The sequence below is a fragment of the Mixophyes fleayi genome, chromosome 2 (assembly GCF_038048845.1).
Source record: "Mixophyes fleayi isolate aMixFle1 chromosome 2, aMixFle1.hap1, whole genome shotgun sequence".
NCBI lineage: Eukaryota > Metazoa > Chordata > Amphibia > Anura > Limnodynastidae > Mixophyes > Mixophyes fleayi.
The window spans coordinates 82,882,689-82,904,509 of NC_134403.1; the positions used below are offsets into that span (position 1 = coordinate 82,882,689).

Here is a 21,821-nt window from a genome sequence, read left to right on the forward strand (position 1 = left end):
TAGAATAGTGATGGTATTAATGCTGTTGGTGTGTACACTTTCTCATGATGGGATGTGTACCTTGAATCCAATCTTAAGGTCCTCACACTCCTGGCTGCAGCCGCTCATCCTCTTGTTCAGACACTCATTGACAAAACAATTGAGCTCATCGGAGCCATCCCCACAGTCATTGTTGTTGTCACACAGAAGGTGCTCTGGGATACACTTGCCATTTTTACAGAGGTAGAACGTCTCGTTACATTTGCCTTCTGCAACAATCAAGGTCAACAGTTTTAAAAGATTTCCAATTGGTGTGACTGTATATAAATGCAAGAGTTGCTTATATAAATGTACTAATATTAAGGCCTATAGCTCAGGTAATCTTCTCTTCTCTATGCAAACTTACCAGTGCTCGTACAACGTGGATTTTTTGGTGCCTCATCGGACCTATCATGGCAGTCAAACTCTCCATCACACTCCCACTGTTTGTTTAGTATACACCGCCCATTAGCACATCGGAACTCTTCAGGGCCACATGTAGGATACTCTAAATATTTTAAAAAGGGAAAAAAAAAAAAAAAGTTTGTGGGATAAGTACATGCAGAAGGTCAAAAGACTGACGTGTGCCAAAAAACCGCTACAGCAAAAGTCATTAGGTCATTTATATTAAAATGCAAACCGGGGTAAATTATCTGCAAAATGTATAATTTATTTACAAAAAAAGTAGCCTTGAAACATATTCTCAAATAAACCTTTGTTCGAGTTTTTTTTTTTTTTTTTTAATAATATGCCTCACATACTCCAAAAAAGAACCTGATTTTTCCATTCCAGTCACTGCCTTAAAATAGAAAACATTCTGCACTGCAATTATTTTATATACACAAGTGGCTCATTATTCCGGTATAGTGTGCAAAGAGAGAGACAAGACTTTTTCTTCCATTTTCGGCACAAAGACAGTCACAGTGTTCATATGCTAGTAAATAAGATCTGAATAACGAGAGTACAACGTAAGTGTTTCCAGATATGGAGCAAATGCAGGATAATATATAGTATTAGGGATTAACCCAGCATCAGTTTTCAAATATCCTGACAATTCAAAGCCTTTGTAAGTAAACATTTATGAATAGACGAGATCATATCAGAGGTTCACCTTCTTTATGTCTTTTAAACATCAGCCCAGTAAGTCTGCCATATGGGTTATGCAGGTTTGCATCTTGCATGCACAACTACATCCCAAATGTCCAATCTTGTCTTTCGTGCTATTCATTGTAATAGACAGCCAAAGAAGATGTGGAATTTATGTTGTCACCCAATAATTGTACTTATATTTTTATTTTAAAGAAGAGAATGCTACAAATATTTATTTTCTTTGGGTGTTTGTGTGTCCTAAAGAACAAACCAACAGGGTCATCTTTTCCCATGATGAAACAAGCACATTTGCTGCTACTTTATTGCTTCAATAATGAAGAGCAGCCTATTTACTCACCACATTCGGGAGACTCATCTGAGCCGTCGCTGCAATCCGCATCATGATCACACACAAACTGCTTAGGGATACAATGCCGATTCTGGCACATGAATTCCTTTGAGTCACAGGTGCTGTTGAACACTAAAGTAAGGATATAAGCTTACTGTAGCACAAGATTATATGGGTATGTAATAAAATCTATAAATATATTATGTATTTTATGCTTTTACAGTAGTGTCGCAATGACAGGGACAGCCAAGTGTTTGTTCAACACCATTGACTCTCCCCGGAGGTAACAAAGCATTACATGGGGGAGGGGCAGTCTTCCTGGGATCCTTCCCTTTAACGGATGACAGGAGAGACCTATTTATCCGTGAGGACACAATACATAAAAAAACAAAAAAAACCTGAATAGAGCTCGTCCATCAAGTTAAATTGATTAAGATGACTGATGATCCATCCTTTCTGCATTACAAGTTCTTTGGGCTAAATGGCTTCTGCTAACTGCCTGCTACAATGTGGGGGTAGAGGTGGTTATCGGGTGAGAATGAGAGGGGAGGGGGTAAACAAACCAACTGTACAAGCCCTTTAAACATATAAGGATTGAAAAAGAAGCAGAAGTCACTACCACTGTATATTTCAGAGTCAACTCACCACAGCCAGCCTGTACAGTCTCATCTGCCCCATTTTGACAATCTTTATCTCCGTCACAAAGCCAGCGGCGGAGTACGCACATATTGGTACCAGGGCACTGGAAGGATTCTGGACTACATGTGGTAGATTCTAAAATAATTAAAAATGTAATTAAAAAAACAAAAAAAAACAAAAACAAAGCAAACCCAGTGCTATTGTCAACTTCACAATTATTTTCTGATTTAGATAGTGAAAGCATAAATCACAATGTGTGACTTACTACAGCGGATGTCCTCGTCTGAGTTGTCTCCACAGTCATCGGAACCATCACACACCCAAACCTTGGAGATGCAGCGATGGTTATTGCACTCAAACTGCGTGGAACTGCAGAACTTGTCTGGAATATGAGAGAGAACAACTTCTAGTTATAAAGTTCCTATCAAGCAGCTCTGTATTTATAGTGCGCAAGTAAAAACCTAATGTACCATCTTACTCTCTACTCCAGTTTACAATGCTAGAAATTTTCCATTTACGTTAATTTTATATTTGTTTTCATCATTCTTTCTGCTTAATGTCTGTACCGAACATCTCCTATATTATAGTTTATAATTATATTTCAAACACACTTGACCTGGAAAGCTTAATTATTTATAAGCACTTAATGTATGAAATCATTTTACACGTAATGGCTCCTTGTGTACTGGGACTGCTCAATCACTTACCACAATGGCTCTCATCTTCCCCATTCTCGCAGTCACTCTCCTTATCACATGTCCAGCTCATAGGAATACAATGGCCATTTTGACAGGCAAAGTAATTCACTGGGCACTTTCGCTTGCGAATACCTAGGTAGTAAAATTATAATTTTTGGGATAATTTTTCTTATATTCAAACATTTTTTATAAAATACATTAAAACAATAACACTGTTAGGAGAGTGTCTGTATTCACTTTTTAGAAACAGAATCAATAAGGTAGTATGTGGATGTCACATTCCTTCCTTACATTTCATTGTGGAGGTACAGCTCCTATCACAGCTCATTGGCTGCCTTAAAAATCCCTATACTAATTAAAGGAATAAGGAGCTTTTACCTGGGCAGTTCATCTCATCCGTGTAGTCACCACAGTCATTTGCTCCATCACAGACCCAGCTGGGGGCATAGCAGAGAGAGGTCTTCTCACACCTTTGAAAGGTTATTCCTTTGACTCCCAGTTTAAAGAAACTGCTGCAATCAGTGATGTCTGTGGACCAAGAAGACAGAAGCAATAAGGACAGGATGGATGCCCTTAAAAGGAGACTTATGTCTTATGTTCTTTACAGAGCTGACTATATTCGTAGACAAAAGGTAAAAATAAAAATATATTGGAACCTATACAGAAAAAAATCCACACAATTATGACTTGTGTAATAACAACAAGCTTCAAGTCAGTAATACTGGATACATTATATAGTGGCTGGAAGAGGAGCCATTATTGAGGCACTGGCTCAAATGAGGACAAGCAAGGCCTCGGGCCTTGACTGACTGATGCCTTTGTGGGGCATAGGACACTACACGGCAAACAATAACATTATACAGGGTGGTCCACAAGTGTGGAAACACACTTTTAAAACGGAAAGGAGTAAGGAAATATTAATCCTGTGTCTACACATATAATCTGAGTGTACTGTCCACATATCCTAAAAAGTTTTCCACCACACCCAGATCATATGTGTAGACACTGGATTAATATTTGCTTAGTCATTTCCACACTTTGGACCACCGTGCATATTTTTAATCCGCATACAGCACCAATAGTAGACGTGTAACGATAGCATATTACGTACTGTTACGAGCCGCCGCGGTACGCCGCATCCTGGCGTGAGGTAGCAGCCGAGCGCATACATTAGTTTCAATGCACTGTTATATTTTTGGAGGTTGTAGGGACATCCTCCAACTCCAGGGGGAGCTCTCGCATGATTATATTTGTCATTCATACATGTTCCTGGTTGTGATATGACCTATGCTAGTTCCCAGCTAGTAATTAATCAGCAGCCTCCTGAGGCTGATTATCAGCCCTGTCCTCCTCCTTTCTGATTTGACCATCATAGTATTTAAGGCAGTGATGAGTGGGCCTCACTGCTGGTTATAGTTCCTGCTTTGCTGCATACTTGTCGCTGTATCCCTTGCTCTCCATTGGATTCTGATTATTGTTGCCGACCCTTGCCTGGATATCTGACTATGTTTGATCGCCTGTGCCCCTTGATCTTTTGCCTGGACTCTTACGCTGCTGTTTTGCCTGTGACTTCTGACCTCGGCTTGTTTATTGGATACGCTGTCTGCTGCCGGCCCTCGACCCTGCCTGGACTTCACTCTGCTTTCCTGGGTTCTTCCCAGCCGGTACACATTTTATGACCCTCTGTCTGCAGCCAAGTCTGTCCCAAACCACTAGGGGCTCCAGTGAACACCAGACCTTCAGAGCAGACTACGGGTTTTGATGTACTGGCTGGAGGGGTTCCTAACACTTACTGCAGTTCATCTCATCCGAGGCATCATCACAGTCAATGAGCTGGTTACAGCGGCTTGAGTTCCCAACGCAGCTCCCATCCCGGCAGCGGAACTCTTCAGGAGCACAGCTGGTCTCTGCAAGATATATCAGGGTCAGATAAGCCTCAGTTTTAGAAAGAACAATGTATAGCACCATTAAATAAAATACAAAATTTACCAGCAAAAAAAACTTTGCAGAGGGGAAAGTCATTAAGCAAAAAAATTACATATTACATGAAATTATGCATTTCAATGGAATCCACATGTTGACTCCTTTTAGTCCAATTCCTAGGGAAGACAGTGTATCTGAGCAGGGTCAAACTGAAGCAGCACTCAAGGACTGTCTGGGTGGTTGGACATACTTACTGTTACAAGATCCCTCATCTGTGTTATCACCACAATCATCTAGACCATTACACCAGAAGGCGGAGGAGATGCAACGCCCATTCATACAGTGCCGGAAACCTTTTTTACAACCCCTATTAGCTGTGGACAAAAGGCAACAATCACAACACTGTATAACAAAACACATATAATCCTAGTGAGTTAGGCCAACAGCTATGTTTCTACTGGGATTTGACAGTAACCAACTACAAACCTCAATAAAATTTTAAACAAAGCTGCAAATAGTGTTGCAGAAGAAAACCCCAAACAAACACATAGGATTGGCTTTATCTGGGAACACAATTTGCGGTTTTTAAAATCAGACGTTAATGTTAAATTTATAAAAGTGCCAAACAACTGGATAAGCCTCTGTCCAGAAGTTCCAGTTGCCTGCATCAAGTGGACGACAGAAAATGAAATAAGTTACTGAACCTTTCCAGAACATTTAAAATCATGTATTTTAAAAACAGCTTTTTTACTAAGATCTTATTGTATTCAGTCATTCTGTGATAATTTCCTCCTCATCCACGGTGCCCTCACTTTTGAAGTGGAATGCGACAGGCCAATTTGTAGCCACTCAGAACATTGGATAGGATCATGTGAGAGGCAGTGACTTGTACGCTCCTGATTTTTAGTGATAGCAGGGGCGGATGGGATGGTGGCAGTGTTATGGTGTGAGGAGGAGAATGGAAATAAGTAGAAGTCATAACCTGAGAGCTAGATAGTGAAAGGAGCATGAACGTAGCAGCGATAGGCTCATATGAAACTGGTACAGGAAAACCGGGGGGTTAAAATGCACCTCTAGACAAAAAAACAAAAGTTCATGCATCCAACTAGTTCCTTTCCAGCAAAGTATGGAGTCGGGTACACAGAAAACCAATGCTATCCACTTACCACAATATGAGTGCTTCTCATCTGCTTTGTCTTTACAGTGGGCAACCGTATCACATGTCAAACTGTAGTTGATGCAGTCACCATTACCACATTCAAACTCATCATGTGGGTTACAAGTAGAGTTCGGGGCTGATCAAGAAAAGAACATGAAAAACCAATATAGTAATTGTGGAAGAGGCTACTTTTAGTGTTTACATCACAGTACATAAACACAACTGGGGTCTGAGTGATGTTTCATTTCAGTAAACAAAATCAATACATAAACTCGGGAAAAAACGGGCATTTATTGGAAATTTCTGGACATACGCAGAAACAGATTATTGTCTACAGAAGCTCTTCAAATGACCAAACTGCAACACAAATGTCCATCCACAAACTGAACACTGGAGCCATAATAAAAAAACACAAAAAAAAAAACACGACAAGAAACAAAAAACGAGGAGGACTAGGAATAAAAGCCAGGCCCAGAACAATGAAGACTGCAAGATATCCTCCTTATAATTGCTGTTGTGGCTGCATATGGATGAGTCACTCATCTAACCATAGGGGATGTTTTAGTACCTTATAAATAAAAGGTAATACCTTTGCATGTGAAATCTTCTTGCAGAATCCTATCTCCTCTGCAGGAGCAGTTCACCCTCCCATCCGCAGTGAGAAGACACAGATCTTGACAATAACTGTTGTTGTTATTACATGGTGATAATTCACCTTGGAGAGGAGACAAAGAAAACTTGAACTACCAGAAATGTAAAAAGATAGCTTGATAATACCATACAGCTGTATGCAATGAATGGGAGTCAGGCAGTTGCGGGCGAGCTGCACACTATGTAAGATGCTGATCTCATATAGATCACACATCTGTTCCACTGTGGATGTCTGATGTTGGTTATACAATCTTTCTTTGTAGTATACTGGTATAATTGTAACTATTTGAATACCAGTATTAACTCTGTTTAATGAAAACGGAATAGAAATGAGTGAATCTCTCTATTGATATTGGGATAATAGTAATATTTTCAGCACGTCAATTCACCAGTTTGTTATCAATGCACTCCCTCCCCCAAATAATGTGAGTGGTCTCATTTATAAGCTCAACACATACTGTGAAACTCTAAACGCAATGTACAAATTACTTCTAACGAAACACAGATTTGCCAATCAGTTTTCATGGCTATAACAATGGTTAATATACATTGGATAGATTGTTGGTTCAAATGCTAACTGGTAAACCTGAGTACACGTTCTAGAGAGACATTTACAGATGCTGGATTTAGCAGTGTATTATTTCTCAAATTGGTTTATCAAACCTGTCCAAACATTCTAAAATTCAACAGAACTTTTAGAATTGTTGTTTGACAAAACAAATAAATACATTGAGCTACATTCCAGAAAGTCAAAACCACCTCATTAAAGGTTAAAACTGAAACATTATAAACGGTAAAACTCTACGGCAAACACGTATTCAATTTAATAAATATTAAAACAGGTTTACCATTTTAAAATCTTATTTATATAGCATTAAAATATAAAAATATTTTAAAACACTAATTTTAATGTAAACTGTAAAACACAAATTTTTAACCACACATTTGAAATGGGGTTAACTGACAATTTGTGCCATAAACATGTTCGTGGCTATGGAACATGGTGAAATCTGATTGAATTTTAACACCTGTTTGAAATTTTCGAGCACCCGTGTCACTGGCTACGAGAATGTAATTATTTTGTTCTATTTCCAGGCAACGGATATGGCAGATCTCATTAAAATTATAACATTGGATATCAGCTTATAACACAAAGCTTTGCTCTGATGCCCAAACCACCTTCTAAGTAAGAACTACTATGCAGTGTTCTTTTCAGGACCTATTTCCCGGGTACTACCACCGGCTGTTTTTATTTGCCACCCATCTCTTGGAGTCCGAAGGGGTCCTGCTATAAAAAGGACAAACCATTGTTTATCCTATTTTATAATAAGCACTGTGTGAGCACTGCAGCCAGCAGAGTGTGTCAGACCACTGACCACCAGTCTGACCAGTCCAGGCAGTCAATCCAGGCTGGCACAGAGCTGCTAGGCACGAAAATAAATAATTATAACATAAATAAATAAATGTGTCTAGTCAAGCCAGCAAGTGGGAAATAACCTCCAGAGTCTTTATGAATAATGTAAGTGTTGGGGTAATAACATCCAACATTTTTATCTTTTATCATTATTATTAAGAGTATTATTACTATTGCAAAATATTACACTGCCCCCACCCGGCTGCTTTTTTTTTTGTTTATATTAATTTATAAATCGGTCATTATAACATAGTTGAAAAAAATCTCAGCACAACATTGCATAAACAACTGAGGTGACCACAGAATCAACCGATGAATAATTGACTATATTATTGTCAGACAGAGCAGCCTCCTTTAAAATGACCAAATTGTTAACATAGGGGAAGGAGAAAGTAAAAAAATAGAAGGAAAAAGACAGGGATTAGGGAGAAGAATTGGGAGAGAGAGGAACGGTGAGGTTAGAACCGCAATAGAGAAAAGAGAAAGTATAGGGAAAGATACTACAGGAAGGACGATGTACCCACTTTAAGTAAAGGGACCACCCGGTTACTTCATAATGCCACTCGGGCTTGCAAAATTTTCTGGGGAGACTATTGCTATGCCCTTAAAAACCATGTGTTTGCGAGGACTGTGATAGGATGACTTGCTACTTACAGCTATTGGTATCATTCGCTACAGCAATTATGCCCATGGGTTGCTGTGGAATATCGCCTCTAAGAAGTTTCAGGTCTGAGCCATCATATTTGTTTGCCCGCTGAACTGCCCGGCGCACCCAGTCTGTCCAAAATATGTAATCACCATACACAGCAAGACCGAAGGGGTGGACTGGATCAGTCTTTAATATCCACTGAAATACAGTTATACAACAATATCACAATATAGCAATGTTATGATTGCTCTGAAAAGGTCAAATGCCAGGGAAAAAATATGTAGCTTTAACAATGATCACCAAGAGGAAGAAAAAAAACCAAAAACACATCTGGAATAAAACCTGCAGCTGAAAAAACACTAAACGGAGGATTACAGGAGGTGGGGTATAGAGGGGGAGGAGCTAGGGCTTAGTAAACAGAAGATTAAAGTGCCAGTTCGCCCTGTCCCTACTCTATACCCCAATGTCCCCGGTGTCCCCCAAAGGAGGATAGAGAAATATAAAATACATTTGCTATACAAATATAAAAGAGTTCATTGCAGTTAATAGCACACTAGGACACAGTGGGCCTGATTCATTAAGGAACGCACGTCCCATTGCGTGCCATATTGTGAGTGAAATTGCTCTGCACATGTTCAGAAACGGACTATACGTCAGTGAACACATGCAATTCATCTTTGAACACGAATGACGCTTTCGATAGCCTACGATTTGAAGGGCAGAATGGGGGAAGGAAGAGAAGAGGTTGGGGCCATGCACATTCGTCCGATTCATGCTCTGGGCCTCTATAAGATGCGTGTTTTTTAGCCGCATCACTCGCACAAGCTACAGGGCAGGTGTAAGTGCGGATTCACAGTAAGGACGGTTAAGTATGAATGTTCGAACATGCTTTTGCAAATAAGAGAACTGTAAGAGTTAATTTTATGTACAGAAGACATGAATATCCTGATAAATGTATTTCATGTTTTTTTCAATATATTTATTAAGGATTATATTAAAAACAGGTGTTAAAGTATTTAATAATGTTTCTGTGCGTTCTGATAGGACTATAGTGCTCATATGCATTGTGAATATCCTGCAGTGTGTTTTGTCTGTCTGCATACGACAGGTCTCGCATAAGCAGAGCGCACTTAGACCTGTATTCAACTGAAATAGTTTCTTCAGATCGGCTTGTACTTGTATAAGGGGCGTACATGTGTTAAATTTCCACACGTTTAAAAAACAAACGAAAAAAAACCCCAAAAACATAATTTTGGTTTATTTTGCTCTCCTTGATGAATCAGGCACAATATGTTATTTGCAATTTATTAATATATTCAAAACCATTCAAATCTGAACTAATAACAGGCCTGCATTAGCATAGACCATTCACATTCTTCTCAGATATAAACCAAAATACTTCATCTGTACTAATCACATGAAACATTACTTTATATTTACATGTTGACTGGAAATACCTGATAAAAAAAATGTAGGATTGGTAAAAAAAAATAAACCCCCCCCACACATATGCAAATTTTGGTCCTTATTGTGTACTTCACTAAAGATCACTCACATGTCTGTTGGTGCCATCATATTCGCAACGTTCAATCTTGTCAAGCGTGGCATCGGAGAAGTACAGTTTCTCAGCTCTATGGTCGATTGCAAGTCCATTTGGGGTGCGGATGTCGCGGTCAATAATGATAAGCACATTGCTTCCCGTAAGTGTTGCCCGCATAATACTTGGGTGCTGCTCATTCCAGTTGGTCCAAAACATAAAACTGCAAAAGACACAGATTTGAGAGCATGAGCATATATACAGGTGGCTCTGTCACGGCTCAGAGATAGAACATTGTATTTGACTTTCATCCTATTTGGGGGGACACTGCTTAACAATGGGTATACAGGGTGCTATGCTGTGAGTAAGGCTCGTAGCAGAACTAAAACTAGAATGTGATTGGACTCTACCCCTTCACCTCTCTGTCTCTCCATGGTAATTCATCAGCCTTTATTTTAGCTATTATTAGTATTGCTTCTTTTATTTCTTTTGCAACAGTGTTCTCTATGAGAGACGGTCAGTCAGTCTCAGTCATTCAGATGAAAACTGACTGACAGCTGTCCTCCCTGGCTGCTATAAGGAGCTTGGTGCTGCATCAATACTGGACAAGGGACCTCCGGTGGCTGGGGTAGGGGTCAGGTGGAGGCTGCACAGAGTAAGCCCCACACTAGAAACACATGGTAAGGGGAATCTGTCTCCAGGCACAACGCCATGATTGGACATGACCCATAGGGGAGGTGCTTTTAACCCACAGCAGTATCATCTCCCACTTCACAGGCTGTTGAAGAAAGACTGCCATAACTAATAAGCTGCTAACCTTTGCATTAGGGACATGTTTTACAATTAGGCTGTGACGTGTGTGGGTGGTACTGTATTCTGTCACTGTACTCTGGCTTTATGTTACTTACTGATTCTATATAGCACGATGTTGTGTCAGTTCTCAAAGTGAATTACCAAGAAGAGTACCCTGACTTATTAGAAACATGTGGGGATCTGACTAATATACATAAACACACACATTAATATATATATATATATATATATATATATATATATATATATATATATATATATATATATATATATATATATATATACACATACACACATATATACACACATACATACAGTACACATAAACATGCACATGTACATACACACAATTTTTGCAGTGGGGCAGGATGCATTCATCATCAGTTATGTATATAGCGCCGCTAATTCCACAGCGCTGTACAGAGAACTCATTCATCCCTCCCCTATGATTCCGATATTTAATTCCCCCGATTTCTCCCTGGGACTTCTCCCCAATACCTTCCGGCCGTGGCTCTCGGGGGGAGTTAGATACCTTAATGGCCTCGCCTCTACCGATACTTTCCCTCCTTTTTCCGACATCCAAGCCCGCCTCCACATCCCTTAAAAATATTTCTACCAATATTTACAACTATGCCACTTCCATAACAGTCAAATCTTGCCTCTCCTCCTGCGCTCTTACTACTTTCGAGGCTCTCTGTTTACAACATTTCTCCACAAAAGGCCTTAATACTACACTGTACCATTAACTTGCGCCTCACACTACAGACCTCCGAGACCCCCACGAACGAGCTTGGAAAAGAGACCTTGGTGAATCTCAACTAGACGAAGAATGGTCTGAGAATCATGAGAATGCTGCCTTCAGCTGCTTCAAAATAAAAGAGAATGTCTATAAGGTGCTGTTTCGGTGGTGCTATATGCCCTCGCGGCTCCACAGGATGCTCAGATTCCCCTGATCGCTGCTGTCAGTTGTGTTCCAGGAGGGCACTTTCCTCCATATTTGGTGGACCTGCCAAAAACTGACTCGCTTCTGGGCTAGTATCAAACACCTGATTCTATCGATCCTCCAGCTGGATATCCCATTGAAGCCCATTTTTTTTTTTACTTCTCCCACTGGGAGCCCCCTCGGCTACTCGCCACCAAGATAAACTGGCTAGATATATTATCTCGGCAGCGACATGCCAAATTGCAACGGACTGGCGGCAGCAGTCTCCCCCCCATCCCTCCAGGCCATAGTCAATAGAGTCTGGCAGACACATTGCATGGAATATATGATCAGCATTCTTCGTAACTCGTTGAGATCCTTCACCAAGGTCTGGGACCCATGGCTCTCTTACTATCAAGCTTGCTCTCCTTTCTCTTGACTACATATGGTTTCCTTTGTCCCCCCTCATAGGCCTTCCTCCTTCATATCTCTAACCTCCTCTTGTATGGACTTAGCCACTCTACTTCTCTGTTTTCACTTCCTCTGTTCTTTCTTCTCTTCTTCCTTCTCTCCCTCTCTATTACTCTTAAAACTCTTAATATTTTAGATGCAATGAAAGACTATCACCAATGCATTCAGATGTTGTGTTACTACGCTGGTCGTAGCTACTGTTTAGACTCCTTACCAGCATATGTGTATCTCTAATGCCGGTTGTATTTCTATTTTTTTGACCTTGCAAAAATAAAACTTAAAAAAAAAATAAATAAGAATTAGCATCAAGGCTGGTACGAGACCTTTCTCCTCCTGGTGTTAAGTATATTCCTAGACCTATTAAGGATTACCAGCCATCACTCATCTTTTTCAGCTAAACAATCATTTCAAAAAGTCCTGCATTGCCGATTACAACAGACACATAAACTATTATATGACAATTATTACAACCCTCCAAACAGACATTCAGGATCTGGCTTTAAAAGAGGAATCCCTGTGAATTCCTACTCAATGTACAATTTATTTCATGCTACCAATTGTATAATATGAACTTATTGACAATACTAAATAGCAAGAAGCTATCTCTTTACATTTATCAATTGTGTTCAATTGTTATCCACTTTGCATGCATTCTTTTATGTAATGTGTATGTTTTATGCTCTATTATAGAAACAGTTTGCTTGAAGTTAACCCCCACCCTGTTTACCTACTGAATACACATGTGACACACTCACTGCCTCATAACCTCACACATACACAACAAGAATTTCAGTGTGCTGGGACAACCTTCACTTTTCAAATTTGTTAGTTAAAAAACAGAGGTCTTACAGTGGAGGAGCATAGAGGGATAGGAGTATCCAAAGATTCAGTGGAATTAGTGCCTTACACGCAGCACAGCATTTTCTATACCCATGGCTGGGCAGTGTACCCCAAATAGATTTAGAGAAATTAATTTACGGTGAGTTCAAAAATCCTCCTTTTAGCCATTTTCTCATTTAACTTATTACTACCGGGAAACTGTATTATGCATCCACACAGATCTAAAAGTGTGTTATGTACACAGTAAAGTCAACTTGTGACTTCTCAAAGGGCTGAATCCAGCCACTTACTTGAGCCTAAAAACACAATATTAATGTAATCGCCAGTAATCAATAGCCTTTTTACAGATGACAAATGTTATGGGCATTACAAAAAGGATCCCCAAAAGAAAATAACTAAAAATTCAACTAAATAAATTTAAGAAAGTTTGAGGCATCACTTTCCCATTATAAAAATAAAGCAATTAAAAATGGCAAAAAGCAACACCTACTTCTGACATTCATCCAGAACAAAGGCACGTGGATGATCATCTCCAGACATGGTGACTACAGTCTCTCTCTCAAAAGCCCCAAAACGGTTTTGGTCCACAGTGTGCCGTGTGATTGTAGAAGTGGTGTAACTGGTCCAGTACAAGGTGTCCCAGCCTCGATGATAAGCCAGACCCTCCACCGAACCTACATCTGTTATAATAGAGAAACATCTTCCTGGTGAGTCTGATAATTGTATTTTCACATAATACAAAAGTACTTCTTCCCCATCTGTTATCTATACAAGACACATTAATACTGTACAGAAACAGTACATTTAATAAGTCTAAAAAAAAATCTCAGTACTGCTTATTCCAACACACAAGCACACAATGGGGGGGAATTAAAATAGCATTACTACAGTAAAATCTCCGCTTATTTGTCCTCGCACCCCACAATCAACAGAGATATCTGTAAAAATCCCACGGCCACGATGTTCTGAGGAACATCACGGCTAATTGAATTCCCCCCAAGTAGTAATCTTCCTTTGCATGATCTACTCTGAAATAGGACTGAAATACAGTCCTTGTTACTACTTCTTTCAGTAAGCATTAAATAATATAAAATGATCAAAGTGCTGGGGGGAGAGCAAAATCACTGTTTAGCCCTCCTTGCCTGGGACACTGCGGTGACAGACTGCAGAGCTGAAACCGCTGAAGAGGACCTCAACAATGAATGACCCCCTCTCAGCTCCCTGGAAAAAGCAGTCCCTCTTAAACACAAAAAAACAAAACAAAACAAAACAAAAAAAAAGGACAGTGAATAAAATAATGGAAGTAAGGGCAAAGTGCCGTTTCCACTTTCTGTGCAGGTCACTGGAAAAAGAAAAAAAGAGGAGGAACAATGAGCAGAGGGAGTTATAGGGAGAAAGGCATCTGTTCTGTTTTCAAAGCTCTGTCTGGGGAATCATAGTCCATCAGCATCCCCTTACCAGTGAGGGAGAAATGAAGCACATCTTCACTGTAAAGATGCTTTCTTCCTTCAACTAATTCTGTGATTTACTTGGGTGCCAATATCTGTTTCCCTATATCATACTTGCCTACAGGGCCGGATTTACCGCTAGGCAACCTAGGCACCTGCCTAGGGCCTAGCGGCTCCCGGGGGCCCAGCTGGGGGGGGACAAGTGAAAATATAAAAAAAAAAAAAAATTGTGGCCCCTTCCCCGACTCGCCCCCCCCCCCCCCCCCATTTTGAGAACTGTTTCTTCTCACTGGGGGCGGGGTTGTTTTAGAGCCGGCCGCTGTATTCTTCTGTGATGTCCGGCTTGTGGGACAGCTGATGTTCCTGTCTCGGCTGGCGCGCTGAGTAGAAGGTGAGCACACAGGGGGTTCCTACACTATGCACATATGTAAATGTAACAAAAATAATATGTATTGAGGGTATTATGTGCGGCGTGATATCAACTGGGGGTACTATGTGGGACATGATATGATCTGGGGGTACTAGGTGTGGCTTAATATGATCTGGGGGTACTATGTGGGGCATGATATGATCTGAGGGTACTATGTGGGGCATGATATGATCTGGGGGTACTATGTGTGGCTTGATATGATCTGGGGGTACTATGTGTGGCTTGATATGATCTGGGGGTACTATGTGTATGATAATACAATCTGGGGGTACTATGTGTATGATAATACAATCTGGGGGTACTATGTGTATGATAATATGATCTGGGGGTACTATGTGTATGATAATATGATCTGGGGGTACTATAAGTAGCATAATATGATCTGGGGGTACTATGTGTAGCATAATATGATCTGGGGGTACTATGTGGGGCATGATATGATCTGGGGGTACTAGGTGTATGATAATATGATCTGGGGGTACTATGTGTATGATAATATGATCTGGGGGTACTATGTGTAGCATTATATGATCTGGGGGTACTATGTGTGGCTTAATATGGAGTCAATGTAATATACCCCGCACTATACATTGGGAAGGGGGGGTGCCGAGACTCTTTCGTTTGTACTGGGCCCCACAATTTCTGATGGCAGCCCTGCGTGTGTGAGGGGCCACTGTGTGTGTGAAGGGGGGGGGCCCAAACCGATATCTTGCCTAGGGCCCCATGAGGTGTAAATCCGGCTCTGCTTGCTTACTCTTCTTATTATCAAAGACTGGCTAGAACTTGTATCTCCATGACAGCTGACAAGCCACAGTTTACCTAAGTATGATTTACTGTATAGTACATACATGAACTACATTATGATTAGAACAAACATCTTACTCTCCACTACTGTCCTGCGTCCAGTGCCATCATTGTTGATCTGTTGGATGTTCCCGAAATGGATATCACTGTAGAAGATGCGAGTGCCTCCTTTGTCACTGCCCTGATAGTCGAACGCTAGAGCAATGACATTCTTCATATGTTCATGATCTTCAAAGGGCTTAACTGGTGCATTGAGGCTACTTTCATCTGATAAATGTATGCTTTTTAGAATGGTTCTTTCTGAATATAAGAGGTAACCATCATACTCTCGGCAGCTCAGCCCATTTTCTGCAAGCATTCCATGAGCACAGGCACAAGTGCGTTGTCCCCCACCTCGGTAGAGGCACAACTGTTGACAACCACCATTGTTTTCAGCACACACATTGGTTCCTGTTGAGTGAAATGCAAGTTTAATACTCCAAAAAAAATCCAGATTTTTAGCTTTATTTCTCTTATTTGTAGCACACAGAAACTTAATTGTGAAATCTAATATTAGAAAGAGAAACTTGTGTACAATCCAACTTTTATTTTTATTACATCAACAGTTTTATAAAACATTTTTAGCTTTAAAGCTGTATTACTACCTAGGAAAATGTTTAATAAAGTTGGCCCCTCCCCCTAACAAAAGTCCCAACAGAAGAGCAAAGGAGAGGGGGCATAAGCGAGAGGACTTATCACTAACCACAATCAAGAGATTACAGCTAGTGATTGGTCCTCCCACTCACATCCCTCCTCTGTGGCCATGTAGAGCCGTTAGAGTGGTATTTCACCATATCCAGAGACTAAGAAAATATTTTCCTAGCGGATAGTGCAGCTTTAATTTCACAACATCCTCTGTGAATACATTTTTTATAAGCAAAAAAGAAGAAGACTTATTTTAAATTTACTACTGCACATCTTCCATCATACTCAACCAGAAAAATGTGGATTGCCAAAAGGATGTCTAGGTATGCTCTAGTTATTTTCATTGAGAAGATCTTGCATTTTTCCTATATTCATTGCATATTGTTGCTTGGTAAGATATCAATAAATATTGCCTAACTGTAATAGCTAGAGAATGGCATCTTAACTAGGATAGAGTAGGTGGCGTAAATGCTATGCTAGAATGTTGGGCCATCAGCACTCAGTATACACTGCTCACTGATGACACTCAATATTCCACTCCGTACTTACCCTTCTGCCGGTCTTTGTTGAAGACCTTGATGTCTTTGAGCTGTACTCCAATCCCAGTTCTCAGAGAGACAGATTCTGTGGCATTGTCCTTGTTCCCTCGTTTAATAGAGCCATTAGCATGAGTCCTATAAAAGAGGCAGGAGCATAAATGAAAGAGAAGCACAAGATTAGGGAAGAACAGAGAATCAACTTATTTAATAAGGATTAATTTAGATTGTAAGCATTCTACCATCTGTCTCATTTCTGCCCCTTCCCAGTCAACCTTCTATGTCCTTTTCCTGTTTTTGTGTATAATTTCTTTTTTGTTTGCAAGATTCTTTGTCAGAGCATCTGGTGCTGTGGAGTTTTGCAGTACCTTATATATAAACGATGATTATTTACCATCCAAGTTTGTTATAACAGGGCACTGTGGGTTATACTTTGTATACTATGAAACTGCACTGGACAATTACAAGGCAAATGCACAGTTCATGGCAGGAACACACATGAGGTAATGCTCACTCAGTCTTATTGAGGTAAGCACTGCATGCGTCTCACTTTCTGAGAAGGGGGGGGGGGGAGGTACAGTCTCATCCCCTCTTTGCAACACACTAAAACCAATCAAAGGGCTGGAATGTTAACATTGGTGTAGTTAATTGCAGTTCTTAACATATGAACTATTTCAATATTTTTGCATATACAATTAACCCTATATTTACAGGACAACTTCACATCACTTTATTGTGGCCTCAAAGCTATTTTAATGAGGTTGTTAGATTTGCAATGGCATCCCGTCCAATTTTATTTTTTATTACTAGACCCGATTTATCAAGCGCAACAGCAGTGGCAAGAGGTGATTGTTCTGTCATTTACTTGTATTAACTGTACCTTTCTGTCTTGTGTTCCTATGAGTATAGGGGGTGTGACAAGTGTCAATTTATAATGTTCTTTCAACTAGAGCCTGGATTAACTGCTATCGAAGGCCTTTCCTATAGCTAATGGCAAGAGACAGGGCTACCCCATCATCACTTCTCTGTGCTATTCACATCAGGGGCAAACTAGAATGTAGACTGTAATGGGGCAGGGACTGATGTGAATGACAAATATTCTCTGTACAAGCGCTGCAGAACTGGTGGCTCTATATAAATACATGGTGATGATGACCTCTTCACCTCCATACACCACTCTGTTCAGGGGTGTAACTGGGGATTACCAAGCCCTATAGCAAAGGGCCCCTGTGTTACCATCACCTGAATGAAACCCAGATAAAATACATCTATTAAGGCCTCAGTCAGCTGATACAGAGGCACTTGAGAAAGACAGAAACCATTTCTATAGAGTGCCCACAGCAGAACCATTTATTAGCCTAGCGAACTCTTCCTGAGAGTGGTGTTTTCCTGCACATAACAGGCAGAGTAATCTCGAAATTCCTGATTCAAACAGCAATCACACAGCAAAGCAGCACATGTATGTCTGGAATGTAGCATTTATGCTGCAAGTTACATACAGGAAACCAGAGAGTGGTATTACAGACCTCTAGTCTTATCTCTAGGTTTCCCATATAAAGTGAATTATAGATTGATGGTTCTAGCCACATATTAAATATTAAATGTAAATAGAAAACAAATGGCCATCTGTTGCAATACCCATCATACCCTGGTTCAGATCCCATGGGGTCACCTGTTTGGCCTGCATATTTGGAATAAAACTGATTGAGACCAGTTGTTGGCCACAAACTTTCATGAGGGGGTGCCAAGATCATTTGTGGATTCAAAGAGGGACCCTAATCCTCCTGGAATACTAAACTAGCTTTATTTTAATTAATAATGAGCCCATCAGTATGTAAAACATTCTCAAATAAATTGGGTCATTTGAGACCATAATAATGAACAATGGCGCTCTAACTGGATGTATCTCAACTATTTATGTTTTGTTTTTGCAAGATTGTTATGCTCCTCTGCCTGGCTATACGCACAGGAGGGCTACACTAATTGGGGGAGACTTGGCAGAAAGAAGAAAAAACAAAACAAAACAGATTCCATTCCAAACATTTCAGTTCTAGTAGTTATGTGAACGTAGAGCTAAACTGAATTATATCATTTTGGTACAGATGCCCTTCATTCCATAATTTGGTGTACCCCCAAAAGCAGCCTATCAGCTGGAGATGCCAACACCCAAAGCGTGACAAGATGCAAATGTCAGTGTTTTGTCCTAAACTACAAACATTTCTGAAGTTTCTGCACACTTATATAAATGTGTACATTTGTACATTTTAATCCCAATGTTTACTTACTCTACTTACAGTTTGGCGAGATATATTTTTAAAGTACAAGAAGCTGATTTATAGATACAGACAATGCATCCCCATCAATAATATCAGAATGGCAAAATAAAACCAAGTACACAAGAGTTATAAACGACACAAAAAAATTCAAGATTTTATATTTAAACTATTGCTGGATTTTCCAGTAAAATAACATGATTGTACCTAGTGAGTCTTAATATGGAGGAACTTGTACTTTTCCTCTCTACTTTGGGGTTTGGCGTGAGTCACAAGCAGACCTGCTACACCTTCTATTATGTAATTCTGTACTACCTGGAAATCCCCAATATCTGGCACAGAATGACCCAAAATATGGTCTTTAATTTTATTTGTTATATATTTTTAGTATACAAAAGACTGAATAAGGGATTAAACAAAACATAAATAAATACAACGTTATTCTGGATGCAATCCTTGGAGTGTGAATTACCCAGCAGCAGAAAAATTCAATATTAGCTGCTCAAAGCACTGGAAAGACGTTCTTAACAGAGAAACAAAAAAAACATTAAAAAACATTAGCTGTGCGAAGCCTCACCTATCACTCCAGTAGATGTAATCTTCAAAGACAGACACCGAGAACATGTCCATATTGTTGTTGGACAGCACCACCTCTCTGTTCTTCCCCGTCTCAAGATCAATCCTCTCGATTTTATCAGTGCGAGCATCACACCAGTACAGCTTTCCTTCCTGCAGGATGAGCAGTGGCGAGAAAGGCTCATTGAATATACACATCAGGAACTTTGTGAAGAATAAGCGACTGCACTGATCCCTCTAAGTAGAGCAAACTGGAAATGAAAGTCAACAGGAACCACTTCCTGAAGATGCACTGAGAATGTAGTAGTGCCCTGCACTGTTAAGAATGTGACCCCAGGGCTCATTTGCATCTGAACTGCTAGGCCATCTATGACTTAAGATCTCCTAGGGGACCAGCTACATTTTCTTCCAAATGACAGACAATAAACAACCACACAAAATTACATATGCTACAGATGAAGCAAGTCAACTTAAAACAATGGCACGCCGCACTCACTCATACATTGTATGAGAGTGGTCAGAGCTAATATAGCGCAATACAGAACATCTTCTCAATGTTGTTTTGTACCAAGATGCACCATTTCCAATTAGCCTTACTCGCCCTGAACAATGGAGAACAGCTGATAGAATAGTAGGATTGATATACTGCAATCATGACAAGACATTCCTTCCAAACCACCAGCTCTATTTGGAATCAGCTCCACTTGTATATAATCCATGCTGCAATAGAACAAACAGATGCCAACCACTAGTAGCATGCATTAGAATGGTCAACAATGCCCAAGAAAACTCAGATTACACAAGTCTCTCTCTGGGCATAATATGGTTGCACTATCGATCAATCTAGAAGTAAAGCCCATAGTTTCATGTCCATATCATTCTTGAATACTCTATTTTTTATAATAGAGTAACCAAACAAAAGGTTATTTTTTTCCCTATTGTGAATAGTTGCCAACAGACACTGGAAAATCTTCAGCCAGCTGTCATAGGACAGGTTTTCCTTAAATAAAATATTAGGCACACTGCAGTAACGATGTAACCCATAATAACTGCATGATACTATATGCATCTACAATCTCTTGTAGGATTAACCATCATACCTCATAATCTATGGAGACTCCATTGGGCCAACTGATACTGACATCAACTAGGATAATCCTCCCACTGCCATCTAGGTAAGACCTCTCAATACGAGGGAACTGACCCCATTCTGTCCAAAACAGATACCTGCAGATAAATACAGAAAATACATATACATACATGGGCTTTTAAGAATTAAGGAAGCAAAGAGTAATAGAGAACCTAAATCAATGTGAATATAAGGGTTTTTACCCCTTCTCGGGATGAACGGTGATGGCCCTTGGTTTGTCCAGACCTTTTGATATCACAACATAACGGAAGGATCCATTTAGACGAGCCACCTCAATGACATCAAAGCCTTGATCTGTCCAGTAGATATTGCCTGTGAAATAAATGACAGAAGGCGGTGGGTGTACTGGGGACTTATTAAGAGACTGTAGCAGGTAGGAGTAATACACTAAATAATATATTAATGATAACAAAAGTAAATCAATTATTTTACCATTTTCTTTCATACAAACTGCTGAAATAATTGTGCAGGAAATGGAGGAGAAACGAAGAAAGGAGAACTGTAACCACAGTAGATGGCTCCACAGCCTCTCTCTATGGCTTGTGTAATCACCCCAATCACAATCTTTTGAAACCTTCAGAACCACAGCCTAGGAGACATGCCCCTCCCAAGTGGCCAAGATCACAGAGGGATTCTGCTAGTTGGCCAATGTTCTAAAACAAATGTGGATTCTCAATATATAGTCCAAGTTTGTAGACCATTTAAAATGCTTTTATTTATAGGCATAGGATAAAGTATGCGATATGTC

The 21,821-nt window shown here is 40.0% G+C and overlaps 1 protein-coding gene across 1 annotated transcript in view; it reads right to left on the reverse strand.

The window, feature by feature from the left end:
• The window catches only part of LRP1 (LDL receptor related protein 1), a 255,697-nt gene that overhangs the window by 69,584 nt on the left and 164,292 nt on the right, over positions 1–21,821 (reverse strand). Inside the window, exons 37-55 of the mRNA XM_075199407.1 lie at positions 21,256–21,385; positions 21,024–21,150; positions 19,925–20,076; positions 17,088–17,212; positions 15,933–16,304; positions 13,663–13,852; positions 10,145–10,349; positions 8,595–8,787; positions 6,465–6,590; positions 5,883–6,011; positions 4,971–5,090; positions 4,587–4,700; positions 3,172–3,321; positions 2,803–2,925; positions 2,361–2,477; positions 2,102–2,230; positions 1,466–1,588; positions 386–526; positions 61–248 (exon numbers count right to left, since the gene is read on the reverse strand). Of these exons, the coding sequence (XP_075055508.1) occupies positions 61–248; positions 386–526; positions 1,466–1,588; positions 2,102–2,230; positions 2,361–2,477; positions 2,803–2,925; positions 3,172–3,321; positions 4,587–4,700; positions 4,971–5,090; positions 5,883–6,011; positions 6,465–6,590; positions 8,595–8,787; positions 10,145–10,349; positions 13,663–13,852; positions 15,933–16,304; positions 17,088–17,212; positions 19,925–20,076; positions 21,024–21,150; positions 21,256–21,385 (2,954 nt within the window). The remainder of the gene's footprint in view (positions 1–60; positions 249–385; positions 527–1,465; positions 1,589–2,101; positions 2,231–2,360; positions 2,478–2,802; positions 2,926–3,171; positions 3,322–4,586; positions 4,701–4,970; positions 5,091–5,882; positions 6,012–6,464; positions 6,591–8,594; positions 8,788–10,144; positions 10,350–13,662; positions 13,853–15,932; positions 16,305–17,087; positions 17,213–19,924; positions 20,077–21,023; positions 21,151–21,255; positions 21,386–21,821) is intronic.